Here is an 18091-nt window from a genome sequence, read left to right on the forward strand (position 1 = left end):
GCGTTACGCGTTGACGTCATCCTTCCGCATGTGGGAAGTACATGGAGAGCTCCGTGTGCTTCCCTCTCGTCTCCCTGGTAACGCTATGACGTTACATCTTCGTCCCGCCCGGATGTTCCCCATCAGGTCCGCTGACCAGGGGGAGTTACCATCTCCCGGATGTGGCTAGGAGGCTGTACCGAGTTCGGCATGTCTGGCGGGGCAGACGCACATCTAGGGTGAGTTACACCTACCATTGGTCAAACTATATATACATAAGTTCCCCATCAGGTCTGTTTTTGCTATAACGGATGGGGATTGGCTTGTGAGGTCTGTAAGCCTTGTTATTGGATAGTTTAAATTTGTGATGTGGTATATAAACGTGATTATTATTGTAGCACTTTGAGACTGTCATGGCTTGAGAAAGGAGCAAGCTGAACGCTCCGAAACGTCGCTGTTTTGTATATTTTGCCATCAATATACATATGACAGTCTTTAATAAAAAGTTTAAGAGCTAATGTTGGTGCCGGCTACATCCTCTTCTACCACCAATATACAGAAATATATAGCTATAGGAAGAGTTTCTGATACTGAAATCGGGATATTTAACGTAAAAGTGTGTATCCTGAATAGGGTACTGAATTCTACTATTTGCCATTATGGTTCCTATTTAACCGAAAGCCTTCATGTGGTGAATTAGAATAACATGATCCATTACAGAGATGTGAACAGCATCATCGACTTGTATGGGCAGTGAGTTGACATGCAGAATTATTCCACAAGGCAACTGATGTAGTGTGAGAATCTGATGCATTTTAACTGTTATTTCATAGCAGTGCGTTGTGAAAAAATTGCAGTTAAAACGCCTATAATGTGAACTGACCCATAGGGAAACATGGACGCTGGACTGAATTGTCCGTTCAGTTATAACTGACAGCAACTGATTAAATAGGCACTATGGCGAAAAATTTTAAAATTTTAAATATGTGCAAACATAAGCAAATAAGAAGTATGTTTTTTCCAGAGTAAAATGAGCCATTAATTACTTTTCTCCTATGTTGCTGTCACTTACAGTAGGTAGTAGAAATCTGACAGAAGTGACAGGTTTTGGACTAGTCCACCTCTTCAATGGGGGATTCTCAGAGATTTTTTTATTTTCAAAAGCACTTAGTGATTGGCAGTTGCTCTGTCCAACTGCCAAAAAACTGTGTAGCGAGCAGGGAAGCTGGCCAGCATCATTGTTTAAATCCTTTTTGGGGAACATTTTTATGAAGAATAAAAGCCTTGCTGAGAATCCCCTATGAAGAGATGGACTAGTCCAAAACCTGTCGCTTCTGTCAGATTTCTACTACCTACCGTAAGTGACAGCAACATAGGAGAAAAGTAATTTATGGCTCATTTTACTCTGGAAAAAAAAAACTTATTTGTCTATGTTTGCACATATTTAAAAAAATTTCGCCACAGTGCCCCTTTAAGTGTGAAAGGGCCCTCAAGCAACAAGTCAAGTAACATGTCTGACTTCACAGGTGAGAACAGGCGACTGATGCTTTCCGCCTCCCTCCCTCTCCTCTGACCTCCAGCCAGGTATTTTAGCCGTAAACATCGACAGGTATGAATGGCTCTGTTAAGCCTGGCAGTGTCATTGAGCAAGAGGCTGGCGAAGGGAGTCAGGGAGGAGCAGGCACTGTCGTACAGTCACCCCTCCCTGGGAGCGAGGTGTGTGAGCCCCAGAGAGCCTGAGAGTCAAGGCAACACTGGCAGAAGGACAGCAGGCGACTGACAGCCAGACAAAGAGTGACAGTGAAATGAATGACATTATGTAAAAGGGCTGAGTCACAAAGGTGAGCTGCACAGGTGAGACCAGGAAGCGACGGGCACAAGACAGTCCTCCCTCTTTTCTCATAAAGCAGGAAAGTCAAACTTGCTTTCACATCGCTGAGGACTTACAGGAAGGATTTGTGAAAGATTGGCACCCTGCTATCAACCTTCTATAGCAATACGCCTGGGAAGCATCCTGAAAACTGAGACCAGTTTCACCGAAGGCTTGTACCTGTCCCTGGGGTAACCAGACACCTGCCAGTCACTCTGCTTTCACCAAAACAAAGCTCTCCGCTGGCTTTCACAGGAGGCACACCGCAGGCTGGCTCTGACATTGGCAATGGCCATGCCAGGGCACAGGTGATGACCCTCAGCTGGAGAGGGGGCGACAGGCCTGGATTCACCGCAGAGAGGATTACCATAGCCAAGCACCACGCTGCACAGGCGGGCACACAGGAAGCGGGCGACCAATGTGTGGGGTCGCCCGCTGCCTGTCAAGATGCTGCAGAAGAATTTCTGGCTGCTGCTGCTCTTCTCCATTCTCCTCCTTGGGGTCTGGACAGTTTACCTGCAGCTGGCGAACTATCCGGACGGGAACCCAATCAACCGCAGTAAGTCACCCTTCTCCTCTGAACAAGTGATGTTTTACAGGTTGATTATCTAAAAGTTGGAGAACGCCAATTTTCTTCCATTTTCCGCCCTCAAATCGGTCTTATCAGATCATAGTAAGGATTTCTGAAACGTTGGTGAATTATAATTCTACTACTGCATTCACATGCAGCACCCACAACAAGAACTAATATTTACTGTATAACAGACCCTAGGTTTTTTTTTTTTTTTTTTTTTAAATCCTCATTGTGGGTGCTGCCCATGGCTACAGTCACACAACTGCAAATTAATTAAAGCACAGCTAAAGCGAGATGTATATGGAAGCTGCCATATTTATTTCCTTTTAAGCAATACCTGTTGCCTGGCTCTCCTGCTGATCCCCTGCCTCTAATACTTTTAGCCATAGACCCTGAACAAGCATGCAGCAGATCAGCTGTTTCTGACATTATTGTCAGATCTGTCAAGTTTAGCAGCATGCTTGTTTCTGGTGTGATTCAGACACTACTGCTGCCAAATAGACCAGCAGGGCTGCCAGGCAACTGGTATTGTCTAAAAGGAGATAAATACGGAAGCCTCCTTATACCTATTACTTCAGTTGTCCTTTAAAGGACAACTATCAAGAAAAAGTGTACAATTTAAAATAAATATAAATCTACATTTCTACAAATCTACAGAGTAAAATGAACTATATATTACCATAATTTTTTTCCCTAGATCGCTGTCACTTACAATTGGTAGTGAAAATATGACAGACCTGTCAGGTTTTGGACTAGTTCATCTCCTGGGGGAATCTCATGTTTTTCTTTATTTACAAAAGCACTAACTGAACTGCAGGTTCTCAGTTCAACTGCCAAAATAGTGTACAATCGAGTATGGAAGCTGGCTGAAATCTTTGCATAGATCCTTTTAGAGAGCGCTTTTGTAAAGAATAAAGAGAGACTAGTCCAAAATCTGTCAGGTCTGTCAGCTTTTTACTGCTCACTCTAAATCACAGCAACACAGGGAAATGGTAATTTTATAGTGCATTTTACTGTGGGGGAAATGTAAATTGTATGTGCATGTATTTTAAATATTACAATTTTTCGTGATAGTGGTCTTTTAACTTTTTAGCATCCCCCACAATGTTGTGATATGACCCATGAAAAAGTTGCAATGCTGTGCCACCTAATAGAATAGTCTATAGCATGTTTGCTCATCACTGCTCACAAGTAGCCAGACTTCTTATGATTGAGTGAGACAGATTTGTTATGGAAAGGTCGGTCCCAGGGCCGGGCCGAGGCAGAGGCGAGAGAGACTCTGGCCTCAGGGTGCAGTGTAGGAGGGGACGCACAACTCACTCACCTATTATTCCTCTATAGCAGGGGTAGGGAACCTATGGCTCGGGAGCCAGATGTGGCTCTTTGATGACTACATCTGGCTCACAGACAAATCAGTAGTTGTTGATTCACTAAGCTACACTGCTCAAGCAGCACTGCTTAGGCCCCTTTTACACTTAATCAGTTGCTCTCAGTTAAAACTGAAAGAAAACTGATTTTCAAAGTAATGCCCATGTTTTCCTATGGTACAGTTCCCACTATATGCGTTTTAATTGAAAGCTTTTTCACAATGCACTGCTATGGAAAAAATGCATACCAACGCATTAAGTGTAAAAGGGCCCTTAGTGTGGCTGCGCTAGAAATTTTTTCAAAGTAGGCACGCTACTGCTGTAGCATGCACTACTAACTTACTCGCACTACCCCAAAACAAACGACTGCTCCAATTGTCCCACACTGGACCCTGTCAGGTCCAGTGACTTTGTAGGACGAGATCCCCACACATTGATTGACCCAATAGGCTGCCAGCAGGGGCGTAGCAATAGGGGTTGCTGAGGTAGCCACCGTATCTGGGCTCTTGGGCCTGAGGGGCCCCTAAGGGCCCTCCCTCAACTACAGTATTAGCTCTCTATTGGTCCTGTGCTCATTATAATCACTTCTATAGATACTTTGAATAGGGGTAATTATTAACAAACTGTTCCCCATCCCCTTCTTGCACCTCTGACACTGTAGTTGCCATTGGCAGGTTTTGGTGCGCCGTATCAAATGCTATTGCTATGTATAGAGTGCTTGGGGGGCCCCCATTGTAAAACTTGAATCGGGGCCCACAGCTCCTTAGCTATGTCACTGGCTGCCTGTCATTTGTCACAAGTGCGGGATCTCATCCTACAAAGTGAATCAACCCCCAAATCAGCTAGCTAATTGTACAAGCTGTTAATCAGTATTTCTCCTGTCTGGCTCTCGGGGAAATTATGTTGCTGAAACCCAAGAGAAGCTGAAGACGCTCCTGACACTTCTGCTGCCCAGCGGATCAACTGTGTACACATCACCATGGCAACAGGGTAGTGAGCCCTCTGCTGCGCATGCGCAATGTCCCAGTTTGAAACATATTGTATAGCTCTCACGAAATTACATTTTCAAATTTGTGGCGTTTATGGCTCTCTCAGCCAAAAAGGTTCCTGACCCCAGCTCTATAGTGTTTGAAGCAGAGAGAAATAAGAAAAAGGGAATACATGGCAGTGACTGCAAGCCAGATAACTAGAGATTAATGTGTTGGGGGGGCATGGGCACCTCTTAGTCTAATAGCAATCAGTGTGTGATGGCTGGGGTGGGAGGGATAGGGGGGCTGAAGGACCTTGTCCCGACTCTGCCCGTACCCACCTTTGCGCGATTCTTCTGACGACCGATGTTTTTTTTTTTCAATGACGAGCAATATTTTCACAATCATGTGACATGGGTACAAGCACGCAATTAGGAAAACGATGCTTTGTGACATGCGGCAATAACGACCGCCATGGCGGACCAGATCTTTAAGATCCCCAACGCCGTGATTATTTGAACTCTTGTTCATGCCAGTCGTGTGACATCGCATGTTTCCGCAGCCAGGAAAATACATTGGGCAACCTCGTTCATCTGGTGGCTTCGCTGTGAGGTTCCCCATTCCATCCAAAGTCATTCTGTGTATGTGCTGAGCGATTACATGTATAAACAGTACTGCTGGATGGTGTGTGCGCAGGGAGGAATCTATTATTACCCGGTGCTTCTAGAAGGATAATTTCACTGAAAGTAAAAGTAATAAGGTGTGTTTGTGGCAGCAATGCAAGAAACACTGTTCAGGTATAACTGACAAGGTAGACAAGGAAACCGTCACTTAAAGAAAACCTGAACTGAAAATTAAAAGTCAAAATAAGCATACACAAGTCATACTTACCTTCCATGTAGTCTACTCCTCAGTGTCTTTCTCCTGTCCTGCGTCCTGTTTGTTCACAGTGAACAAGGGAATTCTCCGTCCTCCATTTTGAAAATGGCCATTACCCATAACAGCTTTCTGGTCAGCACACAGTTAAACTGTAACATCGCCCACTTGAGCCATAGGAAACATGGACATTACCAGGTACATCAGTTTTCCTCTCAGCTATAACTGACAGCAACTTATATTTTACTGACGGCAACTGATATATTTCAGATCTGACAAAATATTGTCAGAACTGGAAGGGATTATTGTCAGAAGAAAATGGTGAGCTCCTGAGAGGAACTGATGGCAAGGTAACTATGTAATGTTTATTTGAAGTTACCTCATGTGTTTATTTTAAATATTTTTACTCAGTACAGGTTCTCTTTAAACAGGAACTGTAGTGAAAATAATGGATTCATTTTTTACAATAGTCATATGTAAATTATTTAGTCAGTGTTGTAAAATCTTTCCCCACCCTAATTTGCATTTGAAATCTGCAAAATGTTTTCTTATTGAGCCTTCCCAGAATGCTCTGAGGGGGAGAATGCCACCTAGCTAATCAGCCTAGGCTAAACATCACTGGGATAGGATTTGGACCACAGAATCCAAATTCAGCACACGCTGCATATTTCCTGCGTTTGCCCATTGCCATAATCGTGCCACAAATAGGACCTATCACACAAAAATTGCGCCAAAGAAACACTTGGTATTCCAAAGAAAAAAGTCACTTTCAGTGTAAAAGAACCCTAAGGCCTCGTTCAGACTATACGCGCTGCCGTCCGCATTTTGGCAGCGCGTATAGTGTGCGACACGCAAGAACGGTAGAAGGGCATAGACAGCCCTTCTACCGTTCCCATCATATGCGCTGCGTGGCAGCGCGATTGCGCTATCGCGTGCTGCACGCATTTTTGGGAATCGCAGCGCAGATCCCATTCATTGTAATGAATGGGATCTGCAGCGCAGCGCATAGGAGCGCAGATGGCGTGCGATCGGACGCGTTGCGTTCCAATCGCACAGCCATCTGCGCTAAATGATGTGAACGAGGCCTAAAGCAATTATGCAAACATGTCTAAAGGCCAAAACAGCCTGGAACTACTATCTTTAGGTAGGATTTTATGGCTGTGTACTGTACATTCAAAAAGCTACAGGCATCCTACAGACCAGCAGCTCTAGATGAATACCTGGCTTACAGGTTTTTCATATTCACTCAATGCCATGAAGTGATGCATTATGGGTGTTGCTTCTCACCTATATCAAGGAAAATACTTGCAAATATCTCCTGTTTTAAAGTGGGAGTACAGTCAATTTTAAATGTTTGCCCTAATGCATTAAACACATACAAAAGAAAAATGAAACACCATGGGCTCTTTTCCACCAGCAAACGACTAATGCAAACACAAACGCGAGCCATTGCGATTTTTCATCAATTTTGTTTATTTTTTAACATTGAAGCGCAGTCGCAGGTAAAATCGCTCCAAAAGCAATTGTGCTTCACATAAAATTGAATCGTGGAAATGGAAAATACTTTCTGCCAGCCCCGGGCCGTCCATGAGGTGGGGTGAGGCAGGTTCCTCAGGCGGCGGAAGTGGGGGATTGGCGCCCGCTGGCCGTGGGGGGGAGGTGCCTAGAGGGGGTAGCAGCCAGGAAGGGGGGCAGCGGTGGGGGGGGGGGGGGGTCGGACCCGCCTCCCTCACCTGTACCCCCCCTCGGTCTGCGCTCCCCCCTCCAGCTATTAGCGCAGCGAGCGGGAAAGCGATTACTCACCTTTTTACTTTCCAGTGCTGCGTTCCACCGCTCTTCACTTCCTGCAATGCCGCCCATTGTACTTGCGGAAGTACAATGGGCGGCATTGCAGGAAGTGGTGAGCGATGGAACGCAGCGCTAGAACACGGAAGGAGGTGAGTCATTGCTTCCCCGCCCGCTGCCTGATACTTGTACACTGTGCTAATAGCTGGAGGGGGAGCACAGACCGGGGGGGGGGGGGGCAGGTGAGGGAGGGGGGGGGGGGGTCCAACCCCCCTCCCCACCGCTGTGCCCGCTGCCCCCCTCTGCCCCCCAACCCGCAAGCGATCCGCCCAGCGGATCAACTCACCCGACTAACGGCCAACTTCATTGTTCATGCCGCTACCCTTCCCGCATGCTATAACGCATACTCAGCTCTGTCGCCCCTCCGCCCCCACATAGCAACAGTCTGTACTGGCCAGCCCAGCAATGTCACCCAAGGGGATCGGTTCCCAATCCCTGAGGGGTGACATAAGTCAAAGGTGTGTACACACCTTAAAGAGAACCTGATGCGGGGTTCTGACAAGGCAATCCACATAAAGAGGCTGGGTCTGCCTATACTGCCCTGCCTCTGTTGCTATCTCAATCCCCCCTAAGTTCCCCCTGCGCTCTGCAATCCCCCATAAATCACAGCCGCACTGTGCGGGCTGTGTTTACATCTGTACTGTCACTCTGCGTGCTCCCTCGCCTCCTTCATAACTCCGGTCCCACCCGCGTCCCTTCCCTCCAACCAGCGGGGAGGGGAGGGATGTGGGCGGGGACTGGAGCTATGCAGAGGTGGGGGGAGCGGCAGACTGACAGTACAGAGATAAACACAGCCCGCTGTGACACACTGCGTGTCGGCAGTGCGGCTGTGATTTATGGTGGATAGCATAGAGCAGGGGGGGCTTAGGGGGGATTGAAATAGCAACAGAGGCTGGGCAGTATAGGCAGACCCAGCCTCTGTATGTGGATTGCATTGTCAGAACCCCACCTTGGGTTCTCTTTAAGACTGCTCTGATGTCATTTTAATGCATATTTACACCTCACTGAAGCTAACTGATATCATTAGGGCTGTAGGACAAATTATCATTTTGACTTCTAATTAAGTAATTACAGCAGTCAGCACAAGTCACCAGCACACCAGTATTTTCATCAAATGCTTTGCACTTTTATTGTGCAATCATTTCCACACAGTATCCACCGTAAAAAAGTGTGAAGCATTTGATGAAAATATTGGTGTGCTGGTGACTTGTGCTGACTTTTGTGATTACTGTGACTTTGCCATAAGTCACTTCACCCAGCACCCAGAACCTTGATCTTGTGCCTGCTGCATTGGAAATACTAGTTAAGTAATTAGTGAGCAAATAAATGATAAAGTTATCTGCTTCCAACCTGGATACAGCAGGAAAGCTTCTACCTTGTTAGCAGGGCTCTCATGAAGCAAGGTGAAACATTTGCATCAGGCTCAGAAATTACAGGGGCAGCATGTTTGTACTGTATGTTTACACTTACAGCATTCAGTCAGAGTAGAAAAAAAACCGATAGGAGAGCGAGTGAGGTAAAGAGGTCATCATTGGGGAAAAGCAGCTTGTTGTGCTGTGTGAGGAGTCTGACAGTGAGTGAGGAGGGGGAGGCAGGAGAGCAGCAGTGTTTAATTTGACTTGCACAGCAGAAGGCAGGAGGTGGACTGCTGTCCTAACTAAGGGGGGTCAGGCGGGTCTCTTGCCCCAGGCGCAGTTTGTTGAATTCTTAAAAAGGCGGCAAAATGAATGGCAGTTTAGGCGCCAAAACCTGACCTTTAGGCGCCAAAACCTGACCTTGCCCCAGGCACAACTTGGTCTAGATCCGTTCCTGATAGAAACACACTTGGTGTGCAGAAAATGTACGCAGAAAACTGAAAGACAAGTGTGATTCCTGCCTAAGCCATAGACCCTGAACAAGCAGGCAGATCAAATGTCTATGACACATCTAACAAGATTAGCAGCATGCTTGTTTCAGGTGTGTGATTTAGACCAGAAAAATCAGCACGATTTCAATGTAACTGGTATTGTTTAAAAGGAAATAAATATGGCAGCCACCACCACTCTCATGAAAGCAATGAAACATTTGCAGCAACGATTATAACATACTAAAAACTTGACAACCTATTAAATATCAGTAGAAATATACTGAGCTAGAAATATAATGCATTTTGAAGAGACACTAAAGCGAAAAAAATATATGATATAATGAATTGGTTGTGTACTATGAATAATTACTAGAAGATTAGCAGCAAAGAAAATATTCTCATACATATATTTTTTTTTAGGTATATAGTGTTTTTTCTAACATTGCTTCATTTTATAATATGTGCAGATTACACAATACTCAGCATTCAAAATAAGTCTTTCAGAGCAGTCAGTGAAGTAATGACCTCTCCTCTGGCAGAGGAAAAGTAAACAGTTCAATTACAGTTGAGATAATAAAAGTCAGATAACAGCCCTCTCCAGGACTAACTTAGTCGGAGAGCTTAATAGCTTTTTTGCATAGAGATAACAACTGGAGTTTCTCAACTCTTCCTGTACTGGAAACAATTAGACTGATGTATCTGATCTTAATGTTTTATTTCTTAGCTGTACTACACATACAAATCATAATTTTTTTTTCGCTTCAGTGTCTCTTTAACTATTGAGGTACACTGTACAATAGAGAAGTTGTTAAAACTGGCCACAGATATTACAGCAGGGTAATGGTTAATGTGCAGAGAGTGTCATAAATAAAAGTAAGTAAACAGAACATTGAGATAAGGCTGAGGAATGTGTGAATGACAGAGAGGAGAATGAATGGGAGATCCTGTAACCTCCAGACCAAAAGCATCTGCTGTTATCTCAGGGGACTGAAACATGATCTGTGTTAGGTTAGGGAGAGTGGGAAAAGTTCGGAGCTCACCTCTCAATAGCTTCTAATGTAGATATATGACAAAGACTCAGACGGCCAGGCTGCTGGATGATTGTTACTCCCTTAGACTCAGGAATGCTGTCAGCAGCACTGCGCCCCCTCCCCCTGTTTTTTGAAGAGGGACGTCGCCTGGGGCATGTGCCATGCCTGCACCCTTCAAGATACGCGTCTGCATCCTCACTAGTTTGCCTCAGGCAGTAAAAAGTCTAGAACCAGCCCTGTTTATAACACTTCCAAACAATCTGATAATACTGGTCTGCAAAGGCAAGCTTATCAAATAGCAGCTAAATGAGGTAAAGAGCTTGAGTTTTAACTCCTCCAGTACCTTGAAAAATAGTCAGATGGATTTAGTTTTCTGTTAATTTTATGCGTTTAATTTTAAGTTTTTTTTAAAGGTAACCAGAGACAGAACTCAGAGACAAATAACATAATAGATTTATACATACCTGGGGCTTCCTCCAGCCCCATCCGCATGGATCATTCCCACGCCGCCATCCTCAGCCTTCTCAATCGCCGGTACTGGGTCCCGTCAGTTATGGGAGACGCAACCAGTTTTTCGCATGCGCAGGGACTCCCTCCGTCTCGCCAGCGCCTGCTTTACGCCTGCGCAGTACAGAGGGAGCGCACTGTGCCTGCGTCTACTGGCCCTGACTGGCCAAAGTGACGGGACCCGGTACCAGCGATTGAGAAGGCTGAGGACGGCGGCGTGGGAACGATCCATGCGGATGGGGCTGGAGGAGGCCCCGGGTATGTATAAATCCATTATGATGTTTGTCTCTGAGTCTCTTTAATGCTTTAGACCATAGATGAAACTTGAGTATAATAGCACTTTAAGAAGTCAAAAATATACCTTGGGGACAATATCAAGATCATCTGACAGATTCTGTGAGGTCAGGAAGCAGGGAGCCTTTTTTCTGCTTACAAACATAATTCAAATTGGCCATAGATGCACAAAGTAGAAGAGCCATTATTTCTCCTTCTTCTTTGCAGCAGCTTCTGAGGGAGTCTGTTGATGGACATCACAGAGCTTTCTACTGCCTATTATTGTCGTTTTACTGTCTGTGTAAGAAAGGCGGAGTTACAGGAGCCTTGCAGAGTAAAATGCACACTGACCAACCTTACACAAACAGCAAGTCGAAAGGAACGCTTTCTTTCAGCACTCCCTGGAAATTGATCTGTAAGAAGTGAAATCTAATAAGAGCCCGGTGTATAAAGTTGTTGGTAATAAGTTATTAATAAGCGTCATTGTTTTCAGATTTCACGCTCTGTTACTGGAGCCGCTCACCTGCTGCTTTCAGGAATTCGCAGAACAACACATACACGTTCTGCCTGCGCGATGGTTCAATGGCAGACCAGTTACAGTATTTATAGTACCAACTGATGTGCCGGGTGCATTATGCCCGCACTTCTTACCATTATGACTACACTTGTTCTATAGGGTACGATGGCTGCACTTGCTCTATGGGGCACGATGGCTGCACTTGTTCTATGGGGCATGATTGCTGCACTTTTTCTATGGGGCACGATGGCTGCACTTGCTCTATGGGGCACGTTTGCTGCACTTGCTCTATGGGGCACGATGGCTGCACTTGTTCTATGGGGCACGATTGCTGCACTTGCTCTATGGGGCACGATGGCTGCGCTTGTTCTATAGGGCACGATGGCTGCACTTGTTCTATGGAGCATGATGGATGCACTTTTTCTATGGGGCATGATGGCTGCACTTGCTCTATGGGGCACGATGGCTGCACTTGCTCTATGGAGCATGATTGCTGCACTTGCTCTATGGGGCATGATTGCTGCACTTTTTCTATGGGGCACGATGGCTGCACTTGCTCTATGGGACACGATGGCTGCACTTGCTCTATGGGGCACGTTTGCTGCACTTGCTCTATGGGGCACGATTGCTGCACTTGCTCTATGGGGCACAATTGCTGCACTTGTTCTATGGGGCACGATTGCTGCACTTGCTCTATGGGGCACAATGGCTGCACTTGTTCTATAGGGCACGATGGCTGCACTTGTTCTATAGGGCACGATGGCTGCACTTGTTCTATGGGGCACGATTGCTGCACTTGCTCTATGGGGCACGATGGCTGCACTTGTTCTATGGAGCATGATGGATGCACTTTTTCTATGGGGCACGATGGCTGCACTTGCTCTATGGGGCACGATGGCTGCACTTGCTCTATGGGGCACGATGGCTGCACTTGCTCTATGGGGCACGATGGCTGCACTTGCTCTATGGGGCATGATTGCTGCACTTGCTCTATGGGGCATGATTGCTGCACTTTTTCTATGGGGCACGATGGCTGCACTTGCTCTATGGGACACGATGGCTGCACTTGCTCTATGGGGCACGTTTGCTGCACTTGCTCTATGGGGCACGATTGCTGCACTTGCTCTATGGGGCACAATTGCTGCACTTGTTCTATGGGGCACGATTGCTGCACTTGCTCTATGGGGCACAATGGCTGCACTTGTTCTATAGGGCACGATGGCTGCACTTGTTCTATAGGGCACGATGGCTGCACTTGTTCTATGGAGCATGATGGATGCACTTTTTCTATGGGGCACGATGGCTGCACTTGTTCTATGGAGCATGATGGATGCACTTTTTCTATGGGGCACGATGGCTGCACTTGTTTTATGGGGCACGATGGCTGCACTTGTTCTATGGGGCACGATTGCTGCACTTGTTCTATGGGGCACGATTGCTGCACTTGTTCTATGGGGCATGATGGATGCATTTGTTCTATGGGGCATGATGGCTGCACTTGTTCTATGGGGCATGATGGCTGCACTTGTTCTATGGGGCATGATGGCTGCACTTGTTCTATGGGGCATGATGGCTGCACTTGTTCTATGGGGCATGATGGCTGCACTTGTTCTATGGGGCATGATGGATGCATTTGTTCTATGGGCCATGATGGCTGCACTTGATCTATGGGGCATGATGGCTGCACTTGTTCTATGGGGCATGATGGATGCATTTGTTCTATGGGGCATGATGGCTGCACTTGATCTATGGGGCATGATGGCTGCACTTGTTCTATGGGGCATGATGGCTGCACTTGTTCTATGGGGCATGATGGCTGCACTTGTTCTATGGGGCATGATGGCTGCACTTGTTCTATGGGGCATGATGACTGCACTTGTTCTATGGGGCATGATGGATGCATTTGTTCTATGGGGCATGATGGCTGCACTTGATCTATAGGGCATGATGGCTGCACTTGTTCTATGGGGCATGATGGCTGCACTTGTTCTATGGGGCATGATGGCTGCACTTGTTCTATGGGGCATGATGACTGCACTTGATCTATGGGGCATGATGGCTGCACTTGTTCTATGGGGCATGATGGCTGCACTTGTTCTATGGGGCATGATGGCTGCACTTGTTCTATGGGGCATGATGGCTGCACTTTTTCTATGGGGCATAATGGCTGCACTTGTTCTATGGGGCATGATGGCTGCACTTGTTCTATTGGGCTTTTTTGAGTGGTTAGAAATGGCTTTCAGAGTTTAGTTTCACTGGGGCTATTCAAGGCTGGATTACACTGAATCAGTTGCAGTGAGCATAAGGGCCCTTTTGGTACCCATACACATGTCCATCTGCCAGCAGATCAACCATCAGATAGAGCCCCTCTCTGATCCAATCTGAGGGGACATACTAGCCATACCAGCCCACAGGGTACATGATATGTTGGGTTCTCTAAAAGCCCACCCTCTCCTCTAGAGTTCTTGTCCATATCATGGACAAGGGGCTCATCCTCACTTCCGGTGGCCAGGAGAAGATGGGGGGTAGGTCTTCGAAGGCTTATGGTGGAATCTCTGAGACCCCTATTATAAGGGAACCCCAAATGTCCCACCCCTTTATACCTATTTAGTGTTAAAAATAGATTAATGAACTTTATTAAGGAAAAAAACATGTTTTTTATCTGTAATCTTGTTTTTAACATCACATAACTTTTTACTTTTTTTTTGCCTTTACATTTTGATTGAAGATTCCTCTCCTGGCTGCCACTCTCTGCCCCTAGCGCTCAGGGCCGGATTTAGGGAAAGGCCCCCAAGGCAGGTTCCTAGGGCGCCAGAATGTTTGGGGCGGGTGGGGAGCCGCCTGTGCCATTTCCTATCCCCACGTTGCAAAAGACCGTCCGTAGTTCCATCCTCAGCCGCCCGCTTTGCACACTGCTGCCTGTCATGAGTGTTTGCAGCCAGCGGGCGGCTACAGAGAGGAGTCTGGTGACAAGAGTGGCAGCGGCATTACAGTGGCCAGACCGCATGGAGGGACAACAGCTGCGCCCCCTGCACGGAGGTCTCTCACGCCGCTGGGGCTACACAGATATCAAGTCGGAAACCCCCAGAGCTCAGGCAGAGAGATCTCCGTGCACAAATCAGCAGGGCCACGCCCACACAGCAGCTGTTTGTCCCTTCTCACCTCCCTTCCGAGGCCGACAGGAAAGCAGTGGGGAGGAAGACCGTGCTTAGCTGCTCGGAAGTTGTGAGTGCAGCTCACATGGTGGGAAGCGCCGAGGCAGAGAAGCATGGCTCTGGGTGCAGCTTTCCCATACACTGCACAGAAGAGGCACCTCAGTGCAGGAAGCTGAAGGATCGGATTTCTGGCTGGGAATACTTCTGCATCCTGTCTGTGACTGCAGCAGCTGCCAGCTTGGGAGTTCCTGTTTGTAAGTAGCTGCTGTGACTGGCTGCATGCTTGTCCCATACCCCTCTAAAGAAGCACCACTGCTCCCAGCATGCCCCCCCCCCCCCCCCCCACAGAGGCACCAGTGCTCCCAGCATGTCCCCCCCAATCCACAGAGGCACCAGTGCTCCCATCATGCCCCCCCCCCCCCCCACTCCATAGAGGCACCACAGCTCCCAGCATGTCCCCCCCACTCCACATAGGCACCAGTGCTCCCAGCATGCCCACCCCCCACTCCATGGAGGCACCACAGCTCCCAGCATGTCCCCCCCCACTCCAGAGGCCCCACTGCTCCCAGCATGCCCCCCTTTCCCACTCCACACAGGCCCCACTGCTCCCAGCATGCCCCCCACTCCACAGAGGCCCCACTGCTCCCAGCATGCCCCCCACTCCACAGAGGCCCCACTGCTCCCAGCATGCCCCCCACTCCATAGAGGCCCCACTGCTCCCAGCATGCCCCCCATTCCATAGAGGCACCACTGCTCCCAGCATGCCCCCCACTCCATAGAGGCACCAGTGATTCCAGTATGCCCCCACTCCATAGAGGCATTACTGCTCCCAGAAAGCCCCCCACACTCCACAAAGGCACCACACCTCCCAGCATGCTTCCCCCCCACTCCATAGAGGCACCACTGCTCCCAGCATGCTCCCCCCCCCCACTCCACAGCTCCCAGCATGCTCCCCTTACTCCATAGAGGCACCACTGCCCCCAGCATGCCTCCCCCACTCCAGAGGCACCACTGCTCCCAGCATGCCTCCCCCACTCCAGAGGCACCACTGCTTCCAGCATGCATTCCCCCACTCCATAAAGGCACCACTACTCCCGGCATGCCCCCCCCCCCCCCCCCGTAGAAGTACCCTTGCTCCCAGCATGCTTCTCCTCTCCAGAGGTACCACTGCTCCCATCATGCTTTACCCTCCACTCCATAGAGGCACCACTGTGCTTCGTCCCCAATAGAGGTACTGCAGTTCCAAGCATGCTCCTCCTCCATGTAGTATTGGGTTGTCCCCTAGGGCTGACTGGTGTAACCCCCTAATCTCCCCCGGCCGACCACTTTTCATATTGGAGGAGGCCTGTCAGCCAGCTCTGGGGCCCGGGGAACAACCCAATACTATAGGGAGACGGAGAGGCATGCTAGGAACTGTGGTGCCTCTGGAAGGGGAGTTGCATGCTGGGAGCTGTGGTGCCTATGTGGAGGGGAGGCATATGATGAGAACTGTAATGCCTTTATGGAGGGGTAGGGGCATGCTGGGAGTTGTGGTACCTCTATAGAGGAGGGGACATGCTGAAAGCTAAAGTGTCTCTATAGAGGGGGGCATGCTGGGGGATGTTTGCAGTTTGCCCCTATGGAGACACTGACCCTGCCCTGGCTAGACCATTTATTCTTACCCTACCCTGGCAGACATCTTCCCTGTAAACTCCCCTTAGTAGTGGGGAGCCTCTGGACATTCTCTAGAGCCATATCTCCCTATACCCCACTATTCTAGTGCTGTATCCCTCTCTGGACGAATAGGTATCTTCAGTACACAAGCGTGACCGTATCTGTACTGGGCATGTGCAAATAAGGTCCGCACATGCCCAGTAAAATGAAATGCATGGAGGAAAACAGCTACGTGCCTTAGTTCTACTGGGCATGCACCAAACTCGCTTACACATTCCCAGTGTGGACATACTTGTCCTCAGCCACGCTTGCACAATAAAGTAACCTATTCGATCAGAGAGGGACCCAGTGCTAAATGGTGGGATATAAGAGGGGGGTTGTTGTGTTTTGCATTTGTGTATTGATATGGTTGGAGGGGGGCGGCTGGTGACAGTGGGCCTAGGGCGGTAAAAAGTACAAATCCGGCCCTGCTAGCGCTCACCTGAAATCTGCGCTGCATGCCAACTGGCAACGTTGCCTCCCTTTGTTCTGTGCTGCCCGCCAAGACCTGCTGTGATCGCTGCCACTGATCTCCTCTGCTCTGTCTTCCTTGGAGCCCCAGCAAAAGCATCTTTGAAACTTCTACTGGGGTTCCCCATTCATCCACTAGGTCAGTGGTAGGGAACCTTTGCTCTCCAGCTGTGATAAAACTACTAATCACAGCATGCATTTGCCTTTATTAATCATGACTGTGATTATCAGACTCCTGCAATGCATTGTGGGACTTGTAGTTACTTCACAGCTGGAGAGCCAAGGTTCCCTACCCCTGCACTAGGTGGACCAATGAGATTCATTTTGATTCTCTGTGGTACACCTAGTGAGGGAATGGGGAACATCAGCTTCAAAGATGCTTCAGGGAAGACTGTGAAGAGGAGACCTGCGACTGCGATCACATCAGTCTCGGCAGTTGGCACAGAACAACGGGAGGCGACATTGCCAGCAGAGGCTGGCATGCAGTGTGGACATTTGGTGAGTGGCGGCCAACATTCCTGTTCTAGCGGCACACATCTCCCTTGGGATCAGTGCTGTGGTGCTGAAGGACAGCTCCATGGCACTAATGACTCACTCAACATTGCTCAGCATACAGGAGCATGGAGCATTGCTCACACAGAAGTAGGGAAACGTTTCTGCCTGGAATGTGGTTCATGGGATACCCTATGTACATCACAGGAGCCTATAGGCACAGATGTCCCGGCACCTTAGACTTTACCCTCCACAAACCTACAAACCCCCTCCGAACCGCAGTGCAAGTGTGCTGGCTGTCCCAGATGTTACCTCTCCCTTACTTCCCTTGTCCATCATAGGTAGCTACAGGTGCCCCTTAGTATTAGGTGGCCAGACGTTCCCTCAATATTAAGAAGCTAGAGGTGCCCCCAAGTATTAAGTAGCTAGAGGAACCTAAGTATTAAGTAGCTAGAGGTGCCCCTGACTGAAGGGAGATCTTGTCAGTGGAATGCTGAGAGCTGGGCGAGTAACTTCTCATTTAGACTCTCATCAGGACTCTGCATAGGGAAGGAGGGAGACACTCGGGGAGGGGAGTGAGCAGCCTTTCCATCATCAGGCGCCTGTAGGCACGTGCCTACAGTGCCTT

The 18091-nt window shown here is 48.2% G+C and overlaps 1 protein-coding gene across 1 annotated transcript in view; it reads left to right on the plus strand.

Annotated features, from left to right (window-relative positions):
- Positions 1-1746: 1746 nt before the first annotated feature.
- B4GALNT3 (beta-1,4-N-acetyl-galactosaminyltransferase 3) overlaps positions 1747-18091 on the plus strand; it is a 154598-nt gene continuing 138253 nt past the window's right edge. Inside the window, exon 1 of the mRNA XM_068277687.1 lies at positions 1747-2408. Coding sequence (XP_068133788.1) covers positions 2297-2408 — 112 coding nt within the window. The 5' untranslated portion in view covers positions 1747-2296. The remainder of the gene's footprint in view (positions 2409-18091) is intronic.

Source organism: Hyperolius riggenbachi, chromosome 3 (assembly GCF_040937935.1).
Source record: "Hyperolius riggenbachi isolate aHypRig1 chromosome 3, aHypRig1.pri, whole genome shotgun sequence".
Taxonomy (NCBI): Eukaryota; Metazoa; Chordata; class Amphibia; order Anura; family Hyperoliidae; genus Hyperolius; species Hyperolius riggenbachi.